Here is a 19,582-nt window from a genome sequence, read left to right on the forward strand (position 1 = left end):
GGCCCTGTCAATCAACACGACGAGGGGGCGGATTTCTGCAGCAGCTAGCAGCAAGTAGCCGCCCTACTTGCTGTTAGAGACCGAATTTACATATTATAAAACTTCGTTTTTTGCAGAAACTGCTGGATCAAAGTAAGTAACACAATTATATTGTGATATATCGCAATATAACTAATTTCACTAGCCCAAAAAAAAAAAATCACTTTAGTGGGGTGACAGAAGCCCTTTAAGGCCGCTATCGAAGCATCCTGGGCCTCCATAACACCTCAGCAGTGCCACAGGCTGATTGCCTCCATGCCACGCCGCATTGAAGCAGTCATTTCTGCAAAAGGATTCCCGACCAAGTATTGAGTGCATAACTGAACATAATTATTTGAAGGTTGACTTTTTTTGTATTAAAAACACTTTTCTTTTATTGGTCGGATGAAATATGCTAATTTTTTTAGATAGGAATTTGGGGTTTTCATGAGCTGTATGCCAAAATCATCAATATTAAAACAATAAAAGGCTTGAACTACTTCAGTTGGTGTGTAATGAATCTAAAATATATGAAAGTCTCATGTTTATCAGTACATTTCAGAAAATAATGAACTTTATCACAATATGCTAATTTTTTTTAGAAGGACCTGTATATATTGAAGAACACAAAAGTCACTTAAAGAGGACCTGTCACCACTCCTGCTATGTCATAATATCTATATAAATTCCATGTATAATATAAATCATGGAGAGTCTATTCTTATGGTTCTATGTTGTGCCATTCCTTTATTATTTTTTGCTAGAAGTTATGAGTGAATTGCTAGCAGTCTGCAGTAAGGATACAGAGGGGAGGTAACCAGTTGGGGGTGTGTACCTGCACAGACTGACAATGCCAGCACTGATTGGATAGAGTGAGTCTCTGCAGGCACACACCTCCAACTTGTTAACTCCCCTCTGTACCCTTACTACAGACTGCTAGTAATTCATGCATAACTTCCAGCAGGAATAATAAAGGAATGGCACAACATAGAGCCATAAGAATAGATGATCCAGAATTGTTATTACATGGGGAATGTATGAAGCTATTAAAACAGGCATGTCAGGAGTGATGACAGATTCTTTTTAAAGAGGACCTGTCACCTCTCCTCATATGCCTGCTTTAATAAATCATTTTATTCCCCATGAAATAACGATTCTGGAGCATCTTTTTATATAACACTATACCACCCAGTTTCTCTATTATTTCTACTAGAGGTTTCTGGAGGAATTACCAACTGAATTTGACCTGCTGTGAGTGTGTGTCTGCGTAGTCTGTGACTGGACAATGCCAGACTGTGCAGGGACACCAATTAGTAACAGCCACTTGCCAATTAGTTCATACAATTCTAGTAGGTCCTAGACCGGTCCTCTTTATAGGTGAAGGGTCCTTTATGTATTAAGACAACCCCTCCCTTTTGTTTTCCCTTTATTCCCTCTAGTTACCTCACTGTGTGGCCAGCAGGGAGAGATAGGGTAAGGCCAAGGCTGGAAGCGGCCCTCCCCTGGGGGTGGAGGGACAGCTGGAGGAGAATCCAGGGGAGTGTACGAAAGAGGGAGAGGGGGCCGAGGGGGGCCCGAGTCCTGAGCAGAGAGGAAGCCAGAAAGCATTAGCAGCAAGGGATGAATAGGTAAAATCATAGGGTAAAAAGAGCGGGAATTATAGATACAAAGTAAAAAAAAATTATTAAAAAAATTAATAAATCTTAGGAAATTGATTTACTGGTAAACAGGATTTAAAAATGAATAAGCAATAGCAAAAACAAATAAATAAATATGGGTTTAAAAAATGAGGGGGAAAAATTCAATCACATATAATAAGAATAATTATATTTTAAAAGGCATGCAACTGTTCAAGGACTGACAACATGAGGTGGGAATAGCAATTTTTTGCGGTGTAGTAAAAAGGACTGTCTAGCCTTATGTAAGGAAGTTATGAAACTTACTAATATAATTTGTGCTACAACTATTATTATGGGGTTATCCAAAGTCTAAAATATTACCCCCAATGCCCAGGCCCCTCGTATTATACTTGCCTGTTCCCTGGCACCTGCGTCACTCCAGATCCCTGCACGGCCACTGCTTCATCTCCCCGTCACGCGGCTCAAAACATCCGGTGACTCCCCCATCACCAGATGTTTTGATCCTGCGTGACGGGGAGATGAAGCAGTGGCCGTGCAGGGATCTGAAGTGATGCAGGTGCCAGGGAGCAGCCAATAGCAGGCTGCGACAGGGACAAGCCTCCCTATCAGCAGCGGCCGTGCAAGGATCCACAGCGACACGAATGCCAGGGAGCAGGTAAGTATAATGTATATAAGGGGCCTGGGCTTTGGGGGGTTATTTTAGACTTTGGATAACCCATGTAAGACTACTATTTGTCATTTGATGAGCAGCTGGCACTGTTACAATGTGCCAATCTAGATAAGAATTCAGCCTGAAGAAAACAGGAGATCTATGCTGCTGCTCTGTGTAACCAATCAGGACGAGGCGAGAATGAGTTTTCAGACTCTCAATAAATATTTCTATTCAACGACCGAAAGCACAGATCTTAAAAAGATTAAATATAAGGTACACTAGAGAGATAACTGCAAGAGTCTTGAACTACCTTTAATTTACATTACAGATATCAATCAAACATATTTGCATCTGGGAAGAATAGGGTTTTGATAAATTAAGGTGCATTTACACGCCCAGATGATTGTTGGGAATAAAGCGTTCCTTCCCGACAGTCGGCTGCTCACTCAATGGAGGTGAAGTGCTGAATTTACATGCAGCGATCACCTCCACAGTATGCGGACGAGGGATCACTTTTGCTATCGCTCGTCCTCATACAGCTGCATTGTTTCTGCGCAGCAGATTGCTGTTTAGAAAGGACAATCTGTTGCCCAGAAATGATAAGTTAGGTGCCTGCATGAACAACAGGACCACTTGATAAATTCGAGTTTTGCTCGTTCATCAGGTAATCGTCAGCACCTTTACACAGGCAGACTATTGGGAATGAGTGTTCGCAGAAATGTTCGTTCCCAATATTCTGCCCGAATATCTACTCGTGTAAATCCACCTTTAGTTTCTGCTTTGCTTTTCTAAAAACATTAGTAATGAAATAGTTTTTATAGATATGGATATTCTGTGTATAGATTATAGTCTGAATTCTTCAGCTAAGTGATCCAATCTGATTTGGAAACAAATGATTGAAATAGGGTTGTCAAGAAGTATATAACACTGAAAAAAGTGAAAAGGATCTCAGCGTACTGCCCTCTGGTGTCGATGCCCATGAACAGCAGAAAGTCCATCTCCTAAATTGCTTGCAAGTTTGAAAACTAATAAGAAAACCACTTACTTCACTTGTAGTATGCTTGGTAGGTGATCCCTGAGATCCTGAGATGAGGGAAAATGGGCTGAGGGGGCTGGTGAGACTGGCAGAGCTCAATGGGCTTGCTGGACTATTAGAGGTGAATGTTGTTGAAGGCCCTGCAGCTACTATAAGAGAGAACACAAGTCAATGATGGAAAAACAAGGAACATACTGTACAAATAAATGTATGTAAGTTAAACAGATAAAAGACTGGCAATGTCCTGTTTTTATCATTCAGACAATATTATGGACGTGCCAGTTATTAGGGAACATGAAAAACTACCGTTTACCAATAAAGACTTGCAGTAGGCTCACCTCTGTACTTTATAATAAGAAGACCCCATACATTACTGGCTTGTATTATTATACCTCATATACGAGGGATCAGCAGCTAAAAAACCAATCTCCGCACCACCAAAGCTCTGGGCTGCCAATGCAAGATTTCCAACTGATCCTTTCAGATGATTTCTGCTGACCTATCTGAGAGAGTATGTATAGAGGGAGAGGAGCTGAGCAATGCGATACGAAGGTTTATATGACCCGGAGCAGAGAAAATCCTGACAGGACTCCTAGGAGAGACAGTGAGAGTCCTGATTGCCCTGCCCACACAGGATGATTGACAGCTCCCGCTGTATCAGTGTGCATATAGAAGGCTGGGAAGTAAGCAGGACTCTCAACATTTCTCCTAGGAGTCCTGTCAGGATTTCCCACTACAGGAATCCTACCCTCTTTAGCGTACCCTGCTCTCAGATAGGGCAGAAGTAATGTGATTGTTCTAAATAGGATCCATCCATTTAGTGGATTATTAACATGTCCTCTATAAACAGTTGGAACACAATCTCACCTCTATGTTTGGCCGTGTCTGTCCCCCTGGAGGGGTTATTTTTCCTTAGGCCTTCCATTACATCTTGAATCCTCCAGATTTCCCTTTGAATGTGTCTATTCATTAATTCGTTCTGAAAGATTGGAATACAAGCCATTAATGTGTTGATATGACTGGTATTGCTTGTTTTTCCAGAGAAATGAGTACTTCTTACCTGTATGTTAAGGTTCAGCTGCTCCCACAAAGCATCATGTAAAGCAGAGACCTCCGCCTCCAGCACCTCGTACTCCATGCTGCTATTGTTTAATGCCTAGAGTACAAGAAGGCTCATTAGACCATACTAAAAGAAACCCCTGACATGATATTACAAATTGTAAATGCACACTCAAGTCTACTTTGATAAGCCGAGGCGTATTGTGAGCCTAAGGCCTCATGCGCACAGCCGTAGTGCAGCTGTTCCATGCATTGGGGACCGCAATTTGCAGTCCCCAGTGCACAGCAACATCCGTGCGGCGGCTGGGACAGATCGAGACCCATTCAACTTGAATGGGTCCGTGATCTGTCCACACCGTAAAAAAATAGAACATGTTCTATTTTTTTGCGGTGCGGAGGCACGGACAGAAGCACCATGGAAGCACTCTGTAGTGCTTCCATGGGCTTCCGTTCCACACCTGGATTGCATGATGCGGGGTCCACACGGCCGGTGCCAGTGTATTGAGGACCCGCCGTATGCGGGCCGCAATACGGCCATGGCTGGGCAACGGTCGCGTACATGAGGCCTAACATGCATGATTTTCCATTTTAATTACTGGACAGTGAAATGCAATTATGCAAGTTGCTCTGAAGGACATATTATTAATGTTGTCCTTGTCATTCTGGTAATAATCAGTGTCATAACAAGATAATTGACTTTCCACTGCATTTGAGTGGCAGAGAAGTGCAAGGATAGCAGTTTGATTCCCATGTACTATTTATATCCGCAATGTGGACCAAACATGCCCAATGAAGACTACGGGACCGTAAAAACCACTGACAGAACACAAAAGTCATCCGTGTTCTGTCAGTGGTTTTCACTGATCATTGATAAGAAGGTGCTCTGGAAATCCCTTTTCAGCCTAGCAGTGCACATGGAATATGGATGTCACTGGGAGGGCAGAAAAACTGACACACGGACCAACAAAGGACCCTTCATGGAGATTGTCAAGGATGAAATGCTGAGTACAAGTACATGTGAATCAGGACGAAGAATGCTGGTTTATTCTGAGTTAATGTAGGTTTTGTGTTATGTGCCTTACCGTGGTGGCCTGTGAGAGCTCCTACACGGATACTGATCAGCTGGTTCTGGAGAGATTCCTTCCGATGCAGTAACTTTTCTGGAAACGCTGTCTGATTGCCAAACATCTCCATCTCCTGGTGAGTTCCCATAAGTGCACTCTCGAGGCTCTCCTGGATAGGTGGGCAAGCAGTCAGTCACAAGAGAGTTTGCAGTTGCACATTTTTTTTTGCTCATTCTGGATGACACTAGCAGCGATGCTATATTCCCACTAATAATATGTTACTAACAATGATCTATTGTTCCACCCACACATTTATACTGCGATATTTACTGTGAAGTCTCTGCCAAGGTTAAATGGAGAATACTTCTATATACAGATATAAATAATGTGATGCATAAATGACCCAATTTGCACATTTTTACGCTTTTATTTATTCATTCTTCACTATTCATCCTGTATGACTATTGTAGAAGATAAACCTTGTGGAGAATGTTTTGCCTCTAGATTAGTGTTATATGTTGTTGAAGGGGTTCTGCACTTTGTTTAAACTGATGATCTATCCTCTGATCTATCCTCTGGATAGATCATCAGTATCTGATTGGCGGGGGTCCGACCCCCGGGACCTTCTCACTGTTTACAGCAGGCCCAGTGACGGTACGACTAGTATCAATGGCCTGGGCGGGGCTAAGCTCCATTAAAGTGAACAGAGCTTAGCCCCGCCCAGGCTAATTGATACTAGTTGTGACGTCACTGGGCCTGCGGTAAACAGTGAGAAGGCCGCAGCGCTCCTTCCTTTAAATGTGAAGGAAGCCTTGCCCCAAAAAATGAAAATTAACCCTAAATCTTATCGAGTGGATGATCTGTCATTAGACATGAAGTGACAGGGGCATCTGATAGATTCTCCCAAACCATTTCGAGGCGGTGCTCCAATTTCTGAAATGACTAACAATTTAAGAAAATTCAAAGTTTTCAAGAGTTTTTATAGTATCCTCACAGATGCTGCTCTCAGGACCCTGTAACAGCTCCATGCTGGAGCAGTATATTTTGCATCGAGGTTGAGGTGCGATCACATTTTTGCCATAGAAAGTACATCTGAATGTAAAGTTAGGGTTACGTTCACACGTCGCAGATTTCCTATGGCAAAATCCAACTTGTGTTTTCAAGAGGTTTTGTGGCGGACAGTTGGATTTCAGCTGTGAATGTGCAGTTTGATGCGTTTCAGATCCTCACACGGATTAGTCTCAATCAATAAAAAAGACCCAGGGCGTCCCAATGGAGGGTGAAGGACAGTGCCCACCCAATGTAGCCACAAAGGACACCCATGATTTGTAACTTGGTACAAGCTCCCGAGTATAATAGCAAAAAAAAATAAAAAATGGAGCTCATGGTACCAGAAAGTAAAAATATGCTTTATTAAGACATGATTAAAAGATATACATAAGTAATGAAGCAAATAAATATAGTGCCATTTAAAAAGTGAATGGGAGCAGAGAAAGGCGCCACCCTGGGGTAGCACACAGGTCAATAGTAAATATATATGTATGGATCAAGAAAAAATACTAGGTACAATGACCGACCAATGACCCAACAGCGAGGCGAAAACCTAAATGTACAGGTGAGTCGATGGTCAACAGGCAGACCCGCACGGCAATGGAAAAAGGTTTGTTTGGCAAATGCAATATAAAAATAATAAACAACAAACCAGCAGTGGAGACCAGGTGTAATAAGACACCAAAGTCAGGAATGCCGTACAGGTGATAGAGGAGCAAAGACTCACCTGAAAAAGACTGTGTGCTAAATTACCCAGGGTGGCGCTACCCCAACGCGCGTTTCGGCGTGCCTTCGTCTGGGGGTAACGCCATCACTGTGAATCAAGTATTTACAGCCTCTCTCAGCCAATGGGAAATAGATACTCACTTGTCCTCAGGTGTGGATGTATGTTGGCGCGCGAAGCTCAAGTGAAACCGCGCCCGGCTGCCTCGCGGCCGGCCTTCCACCGACACGCCCACGCCACGTGAGAAATCACATGATCGGACGGCATGAGGACGCTCAAGCGTGAGGCGCCGGATGACGCGCACACATCACATAATAGGGGGAGGAACAGGGCATCCCATCAAAGAACCTAATTCTCTCCGCGGAGAACCCTCATGTGTGGATAAAGAATACACCATAGCATACATAGAATATAATGCGGCACCTCCATAGAATCCATGATTATGCTGGAGAAACCGGTTTTGCACAATACAATATAAGCGCCAAAATAAATTACATAGTATATGTATTAAAGAAAAACTAATAAAAAGTAAAAACTAAAGAGAATAAAAGAAAAGTAGTGGGATCCACAGTCGTGGGCCCAGCGGTTACAGAAAAGATGAGAAGCCCAAATTATCATTTAGGCCCCTGGGACATAAAGTCCCAAGGGTCCAGATCCAACGGCTCTCCTTTTGGGCTAGCCTTTTGGATACATTGCCTGCACGTAAGTCAACCTGGATATAGTCAATCCCTCTAACCTTGAGAAGTCTCAGATTTTCTACGCATCCGACGGATATGTTCCGACGATGCGACTTTTGAAAGACAGGCCGGTGTTTTGAAGGATCGCTTCCTCAGGAGAGGCTATAGCCATCGCTCCATCAAAAAGGCATACTGGCGAGCTAAGACACAAGATCAAACCCAATTGATACAAACAAAAAAAATAGGGTATCCGACAAAAAAAATTAGATTTATAAGTACGTACCATTCACACTGGGATGAAATGAGGAAGTGTTTAGCTTCACACTGGCCCATTTTATTAACGGATCCAGTCTTGGAAAAACTCCTGCCTACACAACCCCTTATTACGGCATGTAGGGCTAACACCCTACGAGATAATCTAGTTAGAAGCTACCTACCACCAGCATCTCCTCAACTTTTTGTCAGACAAGGTAGTCCAAAGACTGGTTTTAGACCTTGCGGCAGATGTGCTACATGTCCCAATATGGAGCGATCTTTTGACTTCATGGATTCCTCTGGAATCAGGTCCTTTAAGATCCATCGGTCCCTTACATGCTCCAGCACGCGGGTGGTATATTATGCTGTATGCCCGTGCCCCAAGATATATGTGGGTTTGACAACACGTGAATTAAGGGTCCGCGTGCGGGAACATGTAAGGGACATTCTGAATGCACAGGAAATAAAGGCGGACGAGGTCCTCAAACCAATTGAGAGTCACTTTAAGGAATTTCACTCGTGCAATTGAAGAGACTTCTCAAGGTTAGAGGGATTGACTGTATCCAGGTTGACTTACATGCAGGCAATGTATCCAAAAGGCTAGCCCAAAAGGAGAGCCGTTGGATCTGGACCCTTGGGACTTTATGTCCCAGGGGCCTAAATGATAATTTGGGCTTCTCATCTTTTCTGTAACCACTGGGCCCACGACTGTGGATCCCACTACTTTTCTTTTAATCTCTTTAGTTTTTACTTTTTATTATTTTCTCTTTAATATTTTGTGTGTGTCTCTCTCCATTACTGTGTTCTCTTGCAGGATGTCACATCCTCATGCCTCCCATTGACCTATATCTGCTACAATTGGACTTCCTTTCAGCTTGTCATCTGTTCGCTATTTGAGCCAGTGTCGAATTCTGTCATATGCACAGATACATACGCATTTGCGTGCCGGTCTGCACATCACATCATTTATTCCACCCCTCCCCTTTTCCCTTTCCTTTTTCCCTCCTCCCCCTTTTTCCCAATGCACTTCGGCACTTTATATACTTTAATTGTTTAGGACACTTTTGTGATTATATATGCTTGCCTAATGGTGCCTCTGGGGCTTGCGGTACTACGCAGCCTCCGCTCCTTTTCCTCTCGGGTAAACACCCTTTGTCTGCACTGTCCATTTCTCAGATCGTTGTATACATGATATATTCCATGTATCTGTCTTATGCACTTTGCACTTTATCGATTATTGATCATTGTCCTTATTCTCATGTTTTCATTATATCACCAGTACTGTATGTTTCACTTTATATAATCATGGACTTACGGTAATTATTACTGTGACCATGTATGTATGTCCTTATAATATCACGACTATCGTCACCATTATTATTTCTTGCATTTTTATCTTCAGCCTTTATATTTAGTGATATTTGTATTTATTTGTCACCCCCCGCAATATTGACTTATACATTTTTATATATATTGCCATACTTGTATCTATTTTTCACTCTGTAATTTATTTTGGCGCTTATATTGTATTGTGCAAAACCGGTTTCTCCAGCATAATCATGGATTCTATGGAGGTGTGCATTATATTCTATGTATGCTATGGTGTATTCTTCATCCACACATGATGGCTCTCCACGGACAGAATTAGGTTCTTTGATGGGATGCATTTTGTTATGTTGGTGCCCTGTTCCTCCTCCTCTTTTGTGATGTGTGCGCGTCATCCGGCGCCGGCTGTAAATACTCGATTCACAGTGATGGCGTTACCCCCAGATGAAAGGCACGCCAAAACGCGCGTTAGGGTAGCGCCACCCTGGGTAATTTAGCACACGGTCTTTTTCAGGTGAGTCTTTGCTCCTCTATCACCTGTACGGCATTCCTGACTTTGGTGTCTTATTACACCTGGTCTCCACTGCTGGTTTGCTGTTTATTATTTTTATATTGCATTTGCCAAACAAACCTTTTTCCATTGCCGTGCGGGTCTGCCTGTTGACCATCGACTCACCTGTACATTTAGGTTTTCACCTCGCTGTTGGGTCATTGGTCAGTCATTGTACCTAGTATTTTTTCTTGATCCATACATATATATTTACTATTGACCTGTGTGCTACCCCAGGGTGGCGCCTTTTTCTGCTCCCATTCACTTTTTAAATGGCACTATATTTATTTGCTTCATTACTTATGTATATCTTTTAATCATGTCTTACTTTCTGGTACCATGAGCTCCATTTTTGTGTTTTTTTGGCAGTCTCAATCAATAGGCTGATCTGTGGCCTCTCTGTCTGGAATCCGCAAAAATAATAAACATGATCATTCTTCTGGCACGTTTTTTTTCTTTCTGCGGCACAGACACAAAGCTGACTAGGTTGATTTGGAGCATGTGAACAGGGTTTCAAAAACAGATTAATAGGCATTGGAGGCAGCATGGTAACCGATCTAATGAGGGTTTTGGAGCAGAATCCTGGACATGTAAACAGGCCCTGAATACATGTAGTTCTTTTTTTCTCTTACCTTCTCGGCTCGGAGCTGCTGGACTAGCCGGTCCTGTTCCCTCACCACCTTGTGTTGCTCACACAGCCTACCCAGGAGTTTCTAGTAGAAAGAAACGTAATGTCCTTATAACACAACTTACAGATAGATAAAATATGACAACATAAAAGCTTCACATTCACTTACATCTGTGTCCTGCTCATTGAACTTGTAGCTCTGCAGAGCTTCTCTGTATGGATCCGCATAAGGAGAGACCTACGCGAGAAAACCCAATAAAATGATCTGTCATTAACAGCACATGACAAATATGGGATCAGATAAGTATATATAAAGAAGTTTTAGCATGGACTTCAGTAACTGGGTGACCTGCACTGCTGAACCATATTTCGGGAGAATGAAAGCCTCAGTAGACTGGGCCATATTTGACACTTAAGGCTAACTAATTCATAAAAATAATAAGAAGGTCGCTCAACTTCTGAAAGGTGGATTTATGGTTGAACTGGAGAATGAATTAATTATCTATGAGAACTGACACTAAGGAGGTTGCTCTTTTCCATTGCCCTAATCCCTTCTCCTCATGTAAATAACGGTGGTGTGACACTCATGTAGATGACACCTCTATTTGCCATAAACAGCTGGTAGCAACAAAAGTGCATATTTTTATAGCTTAAGTTATTTATACAGGCAGATGGCGGGACCTCAGGTCATTGGCATTCACTGAATGGTGGGTAGTTGACTAAGCAATCCCGTAATCTCAATGTATCGTATCTCATGTGGAGATGGGAATGGGTTGTGTCATGCAGAGTGAAGGTGACGCTCAAGTGTTCTCTTACTTGCATGAAGATCTGTGCTCTGGGGGAGGAGTGTACCATGTTATTCACCATGCTGATCAAAGTCTCACTCTCACTCATCTGCAGCGGATGGTGGGGGAAACAGAGGGTGAAGAAGAATTCCAGTCATTGCATTCACTCTGACAATATATGAGCCATCCACTGTGTTCTACACTACTTTACACACTGGTCTGTATCTAAGACTGAAACACAACGTCAGCAAAGAAGTATCTGCATATGTACGTCGCCCTCTGGAGGCAGAAGCCATGAGTCAGGGTACCCGGCATGTCAACTTAGTATAATTAAATGGGTTGACGACTGAAATGAGTCAGGGTATCCGGCACGTCAACTTATTAAAAATCAGATGGTATGATAACTGAACTACCGAAGAACATTTATTAGGACTAAGGTTTTACATGGTAGTCTTAATCTATCCCCCGCTGGCATTAGATGCCCCACAATTATTCAGTGCCTGATTCCTAATAATTGTGGAGCATCTGTGCCCAAAAGAGAGCCAGTGTAGATCTCAGGTGTAATCTACTGGCGTAGATTATAATAAGTGTGCCAGGACACCTATGTCCAGTCCTGCACTGCCCACTCCCACGTTTTGGTAAACTGGTGAGCACGAAGCAACCGCCCAAAATAGTCTCAAGATTTTGCACAAGCAGGACGTTTGGCAAATTTTTGCTAATTTTAGATGCCAGTTTACTGATGTACAGGTGTTGATAAATATCCCCCCACTAGGGGGATTGTTTCCAATTGTTTATATTAGTTGACACGTTTTATTCTAAGTCAGTGGTCCACACTAATGTGGAGGTTGCACGGGCACATGTTGTGCTGCCAAAAACTCACTGCCATGCTACTCGTACTGTACATATCAGCGTAATGAAAGCAAATGCAGTCACATTGTGACACACGACCCAACAGTCACCGTAAATCCAGTATATTTGTATTTCTTCTGACTTTTGGGTTGCAGTCAAGGCAACTTGCCATCACTAGGGCAATGCTTCAAGAAACTGTCATAGCCAATAACAGTGTGGCTAACTACAGTGTTAGACTGCGTTCATATCGGCGTTGTGTTTTACACATTCACATAAAAAATTTAAAAATGTGATCCATTTTAATCACAGTTTGTTTAAATGGGTTACTTTGGACATCAGTTGTGCTCAGTTTGTGTCCCATCAGGTCTCAGTTGCTCTTGACTGGAGAAAAAGTCATGTCTGCTTTCTCCTATCAAAAGTAACCAAAACCTAAGGGAACTACACACATTGAGCACAACTGATGATCAAAATTGCTCAGTTTTTAGTGTTTTTTTTTAGATTTTCCTGTTCCTCTGATGGAACACAAATACGGAAAACACAACGCTGCAGTGAACTCAGCCTGATCCAGGTTTTATTCAGTTTGGTAAATTGGCAAATGATGTAAAACAGCGCAAGGATCTCCTGATCTTCTATGGTGCTCCTAACCTAAGCAGAATCTACTCTTGTCCCTTATCAGTAACATTAGTGGAATTGTCTAGGTAAGAAACCTCACCCTATTAGGAAATTCTAAGTTAATAGTTTGGCTATTGAATGAGGTGCACATCTCATTGCTCCTTCAATAGCTGTTGGCCGAACATTCGTTCTGTCGACAGCTATCTCTATCAACTCCCACATAAATGTTCGGTTCAAACAAATGTGCGTTTTCAATAGGGACAGAGGAGAAAGCTGCTGTCATACACCTCTGGCAGCAGCTTACCTCCTGGGAGAACAAATGGATCGGGCGCTCAGTCCTTCTTTCCTCCAACAAATGGATCGGGCGCTCAGTCCTTCTTTCCTCCAACAAATGGATCGGGCGCTCAATCCTTCTTTCCTCCAACATCATCTGTCGTGGAAGAGTCAGGAGGCCCCCATCCATGTTGGACTGTCAGCCACTCCTCAGGGTAGGCCATCAAAATCTGAGTGGTGGGGGTTCAAAACCCTAAGCTCCTGCAGGAAAGGAACTCTTGTGGTCATGGGTTGAAGTGACAGCAGCAACAACCCATGACCAGCGCCACCGATCCCTTCTAACAAAACAAATGGTCCTAATTTATATTTTTTTTTTAGTAAGCAATAAATAGGAGATCGGTGAAATGTGATCTCACTTAGTTGGCGAATTATATTCCTTGGCTGTACCATTGGTATAAAAAGTTTGTGTACTTTTAGAAGTCAATTTAGATGTATCCTCCAGTTATATGCCGATAGCTGGTACAGAAACTCCTACGTGACCTCCTCTAACCTTGTCATTTGACTATTCTGGTGTGACTGACATCTTTTATTGATTCATGCATTATTTTATTGATTACATGCAGGATTTATTTGGTGGTCTTTTCATTCATATTTGCTTGCTTGCTCTGAAGATATACATATGCTTTCAAGCAGGGACACATAGTTACAAGGGCTACCGATTCACACATAGTACATGAGGGAAGGAAGGTCAGACACTGTGTCACAGGGAAACCCATACAATGTAGGGGGGGTATGGATGTAGCTTTGTGGCTTCCTACCTGCTGATCCAAAAAATCAAGATGCCTCTGTAATTGAAGGTCTAACATTTCATCCTGTGTGGAAGGGGAAGCAGCGGCAGGAGACAAACACAGGGTTAAAAGAGCAAAGCAGAGCAAAAGCTGGGCTGGGAGCCTCCAACCCTACATTTACTTATTCATAAAGTGCTACAAAGCAAGGCTGCAGAAATTAATGCGAATAGCGCTAAAGCAGGGAAGGAAAGATGACATGCCATGCAGCACCTATGGCAATCCGTACTCCACAGTCACACTGCATAGTATATAGTACACGCAACACGTACATGCAATACATAGTGAGACCACTAAACACTGAAGATGCTACACCCCAGGACACATGCTACACACATGTTCGGCACATTTTTAATTTATTTGATATACTGTACAAACAACTATAATATTCCTAACCTATGTATATACGTATTAAAAAGTTTTCCATCTTTGGGGGACTTTTGGAAAGGACCCCCTCCCCCCACGTGGCTAGATTTGTGGAATGAAGCATACTTGCTTTCCCCAAGCGACTGGGTTCCAGCTCCTTTGATCCACCGCCAGTGCTGCAGCACTCCCTACATGTTAACATCCGGTCTGATGGCCGCTGCAGCCAATCAATGGGTCACATATCTGCAGCAGCCATCAAACCCGAATTATGCAGTGGGGAGCAGAGTGTTGCAGCCACAGCAGAGGAGCCAGAGCCCAGCAGCAGGTAAGTGTGCTTCCCTCCACAGGTCCAGCCACGTAGAGGTTGGGGGTCTGTCCGGAAGATGGAAACTCCTTTAATATATACAATTTGAAGGTCACACACTTGACTACTATTTAAACTGCTTTTCCTCAGTCCCAGCTTCCCAGTTTAATGATATAACCATATATCCAAGATATCCTGCACAGCAATGCAAAGATTAAGGGTACAGTCCATGTAACAAACTCTGTGGATTGACTTGGATGCCAAAAACCTGCAGCGTAGCAACAAAGTGAATGAGACCTAAATAATCTGTGACATAAAAAAGATTTTTGGCACAAAGACAACTATCAGCCAAATCAGTACTGCTGTAGAGAGATGTGAAGTCCGTTTTCAGCAGCATCCCAAAGGAATGGTACCTTACCATATATGTGCCCATAGGGGATCCATTTATCTTCAGCAAATTTAACATTAATGGAACCTGAATATCTACTAAGTATGAAGAAGCTATATGGCAGGTTATTGTTATTTATAACCGAAAGGAATTTTATAGTTTTACATAAGCGCTTTAACATAAGACTAACCCTCGCCAAATACTGCCGTCTGCACTGCATTATAGTCAATTCGACTTAATAGGAAAAGAAGCATCCACATCCGGTCAGGAGCCGGGAGGAAAAGACCGCAGCCTGTGTCAGTGTAGCAGAGGCAGCAGCATCGGGGAGTGAGGGACAGGCAAGTACTATCTAAAAGATCTTCCTGCCACAGGTTAGCACCCGTCACTAATTAGACTAAATGCTCAGAGAATCCCTTTAAGACTAGACAGCCCCATTAAAGGGATATTCCTATCTATGACATTTATGACTGAGATTGGATCGTGGCGAAAGGTGGCCTGGATTACAGAATCAGACAAGTATGTTGTACTACGCTTTTTTCCGTAACTTTCATAGAAGTAAATGGGAGCTCCAGAAACCGTATAGTATAGTATGCTATGCTGTCTCCATAGCTGCAAAGTTACAGATACAGGGTAGTGTGCTACTATGCAGTGTACATTTACCTATATGGGACTTATGGAAATAGCCCACTCAGCCCATTTCGTAACCTCTGATCACTGTGTACGATGGGTATCCCAAAGGTGTATTGAAAATGCACCTTTAACTTGGTAGCTATGCAATGCTTCCATTGGTCATTATGTTGTATGAATATCTATAAAGGTGTCCACATATCTTCAATAGCTGTGAGCCAAGCAGCATTCTCTCCAAACTCCCCCATACACTCTTGTTTCAGCTGGGCTCATATGTGATTATGATGGGGAGAGAGGGGAAAGCCACCAATGTCATGCACCTCTGCTGCCATCTTATCTCCCAGAGAACAAAAGGATCAGGTGTTAAAATTCAAAAGATCCTTAACCTTCTCTCTCTCCAAATGAAGAGTCAAGCTCTCCCCACACATAGAGGTCCTGCCAAAAGTATAATGGGGTCATTTATTAATACTCCTTTCAGCTAGCTAGCGGTGGATGTACCGAATTTATGTAGAGGCGCCGGCCTCTAAACAACTTTGGCGTATCCAAAGCCTGTCTAAATCTACACCAGCTCCTTTGCTGGCGTAGACTTAGACAATTTTTTACCTCTAAACAGGGACCCCCTTTTTTCAGACCTGGTGTGAGAAGGGAAAAGTTGCAGATTGTGGCGCAAAGATTCTTTGAGTGGCATATATCGGTTAGTAAATTACCCCCCAATGTGTATAGGTGCTTTAAAAGGGAATCTGTCATCAACTTTTAGCTGACCTCACTGAGGGCAGCATACAATAGTGACAGAAATGCTGATGTCAGCAGTGTTCCACTGATGAGCTAAAAGTAAGTGGTTGCTGAGAACCAGCATCATAATCATTACAGCCCAGGCCTTGAGAAGAGTCCAATCTACCTGAGAAGAGTCCTGGTTATTCATCTCCTGCTCTCTCACCATCTGCTGATGATTGGCAGTTCTCTCCTAGATAGAAAGGGAGAAAACTAGGTAGGAGACTGTCAGTCATCAGCAGGTGGGCAGGAGAGCAGGAATTCATGAATAACCAGGACTCTTCTCCGGTGGCCGTGACTCTTTTCCAGGCCCAGTCTGCAATGTTTGTGAAGTTTGTTCTCGGCAACCACTTACTTTTAACTTATAAATGACAGACCGCTGAAATCAACTCGCCTGTCTCTACTTCATTCTGCCGTTAGTATGGGCAGCATAAAGTTGATGACAGGTTCCCTTTAAAACGGGTACCCACTGCTTCTTCTTCAAAATTCCCTTGAATTGGGCTGAGCATCTGTAATCACACTGAGCCCCTCTACAAAGGAGACGAAGCGCAGGTAATCTTGAAGAGGATGTAGTGTTTGCAAGACCACAGCTACCTCTTCAACAAGCTGATCTGATACTGATGACCTGTCCTGACCATAGATCAGCAGTATTTTAGCACTGCACAACCCCTTTAGGACACCGTTGTAGATGTAATGGTTCCAATTTGTCAGTAGTTTTTCCATCCAAATACAAGCACCCTCCCCCGAGGCTTATATCCTTTAATTTAACCTCCCATGCGGCAGTAAATCAAGAGCTTTTAGAAATTCTAAGTAGACTGGATCCTTCCAGCCGAGGGCATGATGCTGTGTGAACCATGAAGTATTTTCATGCACAATTACAACTTACTGGTTGTCATCGTGGACAGAACCTACTCTATAAGGATAGAAAGATGTGTAGACAGAAGTCATAGTCACTCAGGCCTAGCAGTCATCACTGCATACAGGAAATAGAGGCATAAGGCTCCATTCACACATCCGCAAAATGGGTCCGCATCCATGCCGCAATTTTGCGGAACAGGTGTGGACCCATTCATTTTCAATGGGGCCGGAATGTGCTGTCCGCATCCGCATTTGCGGATGCACACTTCTGTTCCGCAAAAAAATAGAACATGTCCTATTCTTGTCCGCAATTGCAGACAAGAAAAAACATTTTCTATGAGAGTGATGGCGATGTGTGGTCCGCAAAAAAGCCTTGATGGGCAAAGCTTGTGTTTTGTCTGCATAGAGGTCCTGTCCACAAGATGGCTGCTGATTGAGGGTCACGTGACCAGACACATAACATAGTCAACTGTAAAATACAGAGTTAGTTTCCTGGTCACATGACCCTCCATTTTATGAACGGGATCTCTTTGTGGATTATAGAAAATGGCACAGAATATCAAAGGCTATATTAGTGCCATATAGTTATCAAAAACATATTGATCAACAATAGTCAGAATGTGACCAGCCTTTTAATAACTATGTATACTGATGCCCATTGCAGGCAGCACTGGAAGAACTGTGTAAGACTGTGGGTAGTATTTTAATATTTAAATGGGTTATCCAAGATGTGGCTGCAGTGTAGTTCATACTTACCTAGTGCCTATGTGATCACTGCAGCCAATCACTGGCCGCAGCGGTGACCTGTCACCCATGTGGCACGTCACTGGGTCACATGCTGCACGGGTGACAGGTCAATGCTGCGACTAGTGATTGGCTGCAGTGGTCATGTGGTGCCCATCAACAGTATGTTGATGCCAGAGCATTGCAGAGATGGTCAGAGAGCAATTGAGTTGGTACCCAGCGACAGGGACCAAGTATGAACCTCACCACAGGTTGTCCACTCTCTGAAGTCTAGGATAACTAATTTTATTAAAGAGGGCCTATCACTCTCCGTACTGACCCGTTTTAGTAAATATGTGCATTGCTCATGAAATAGTAATTCTGCATCTTGTCTTCTTTAAAGGGAATGTGTCATCAGAAAATGATCAATTGTTTAAATCGTGTTTTTATCTCAACCCTTCGGGACTTGTTTTCGTTTTTCACACCCTGCCTTCCCGAGGGCCATAACTTTTTTATTTTTCCATTCACATAGGGGCTGGCTTTTTGCAGGACAAGTTGTACTTTTTAAATGGCACCATTTAATATTACATATGATGTAGTGGGGGGGGGATGGGGGAAATCCAACTGGGGTGTAAATATAATTCTGCCACAGTTTTATGGGTTTGGTTTTTACAGCATTTCTGATGTAGTAAATCTGACTTGTTCATTTTTTGTCAGCGAGGAAGCTGTCTTACATTTAGAATCAGCGGTGGATACGCTGAAGTTATGTAGAGGCCGCCACCTCTTCATAACTCCAGGGCAGGGGCTTAATAAATGTGCCCCTTTATGTATTTGAATCACCAAGAGAAAGTAGAAACCAATTGCCACTATTTTACAGCAACTTCATGTTTTTAAAACTATGATTTTTTTTTTTACCTATTTACTCCTAATAATGCTAAAATTATAAAAAAGGCAATGTTTCCTTAAAGATTTTAAAACATGACAACCAGCAGCTACTATACTGTATATTGTGTCTGGCCATTAAGGCCCAAAATATCCCCATTCTTTACAGGCTAGGTGCACTTTGCAACCATTTTAGTATAAAAATAAAAAAAGGTTTGCAAATAGTCCTTATACAAAAAAGTCTACCATTCCATTCCTACAGCTCCTAAGCAGTCCTATGTGTGGTCCTGGCAAGGACCATAAACAAGCCCTATGTAGGCTGATCCATGTATCACTCCCTTTTGAGCTGTCGACTGAGCACTCATTCTGCTGACAGCTATCTTTCCAGATCATCCCATACGTATGCATGCTCTGCTTGGCCAAGCATGCATACGTAGTGAATGGAGAGGCGAGAAAGCTGCTGTCAGACTCTTTTAGCGGCTTATTGTCCCAGTAACAAAAGGATTGGGAAATTGAATCCCACTTGCCCAATCCTTATATTCCCTGAAATCGGGGGAGATGTGGGAGGCCACCATACACATTAGATGTCAGCTGGACCCTCTGAAATAGGTATGTTTGGC

At 42.9% G+C, this 19,582-nt stretch overlaps 1 protein-coding gene across 1 annotated transcript in view; it reads right to left on the reverse strand.

Moving 5' to 3' along the window:
* The window catches only part of PLEKHA6 (pleckstrin homology domain containing A6), a 111,735-nt gene that overhangs the window by 22,513 nt on the left and 69,640 nt on the right, over positions 1–19,582 (reverse strand). The window contains 8 exon segments of the mRNA XM_044288408.1: positions 1,462–1,599; positions 3,356–3,495; positions 4,214–4,325; positions 4,407–4,502; positions 5,488–5,508; positions 5,510–5,638; positions 10,684–10,764; positions 10,849–10,917. Of these exon segments, the coding sequence (XP_044144343.1) occupies positions 1,462–1,599; positions 3,356–3,495; positions 4,214–4,325; positions 4,407–4,502; positions 5,488–5,508; positions 5,510–5,638; positions 10,684–10,764; positions 10,849–10,917 (786 nt within the window).

This window comes from Bufo gargarizans, chromosome 3 (genome assembly GCF_014858855.1).
Source record: "Bufo gargarizans isolate SCDJY-AF-19 chromosome 3, ASM1485885v1, whole genome shotgun sequence".
NCBI classification, from domain to species: domain Eukaryota; kingdom Metazoa; phylum Chordata; class Amphibia; order Anura; family Bufonidae; genus Bufo; species Bufo gargarizans.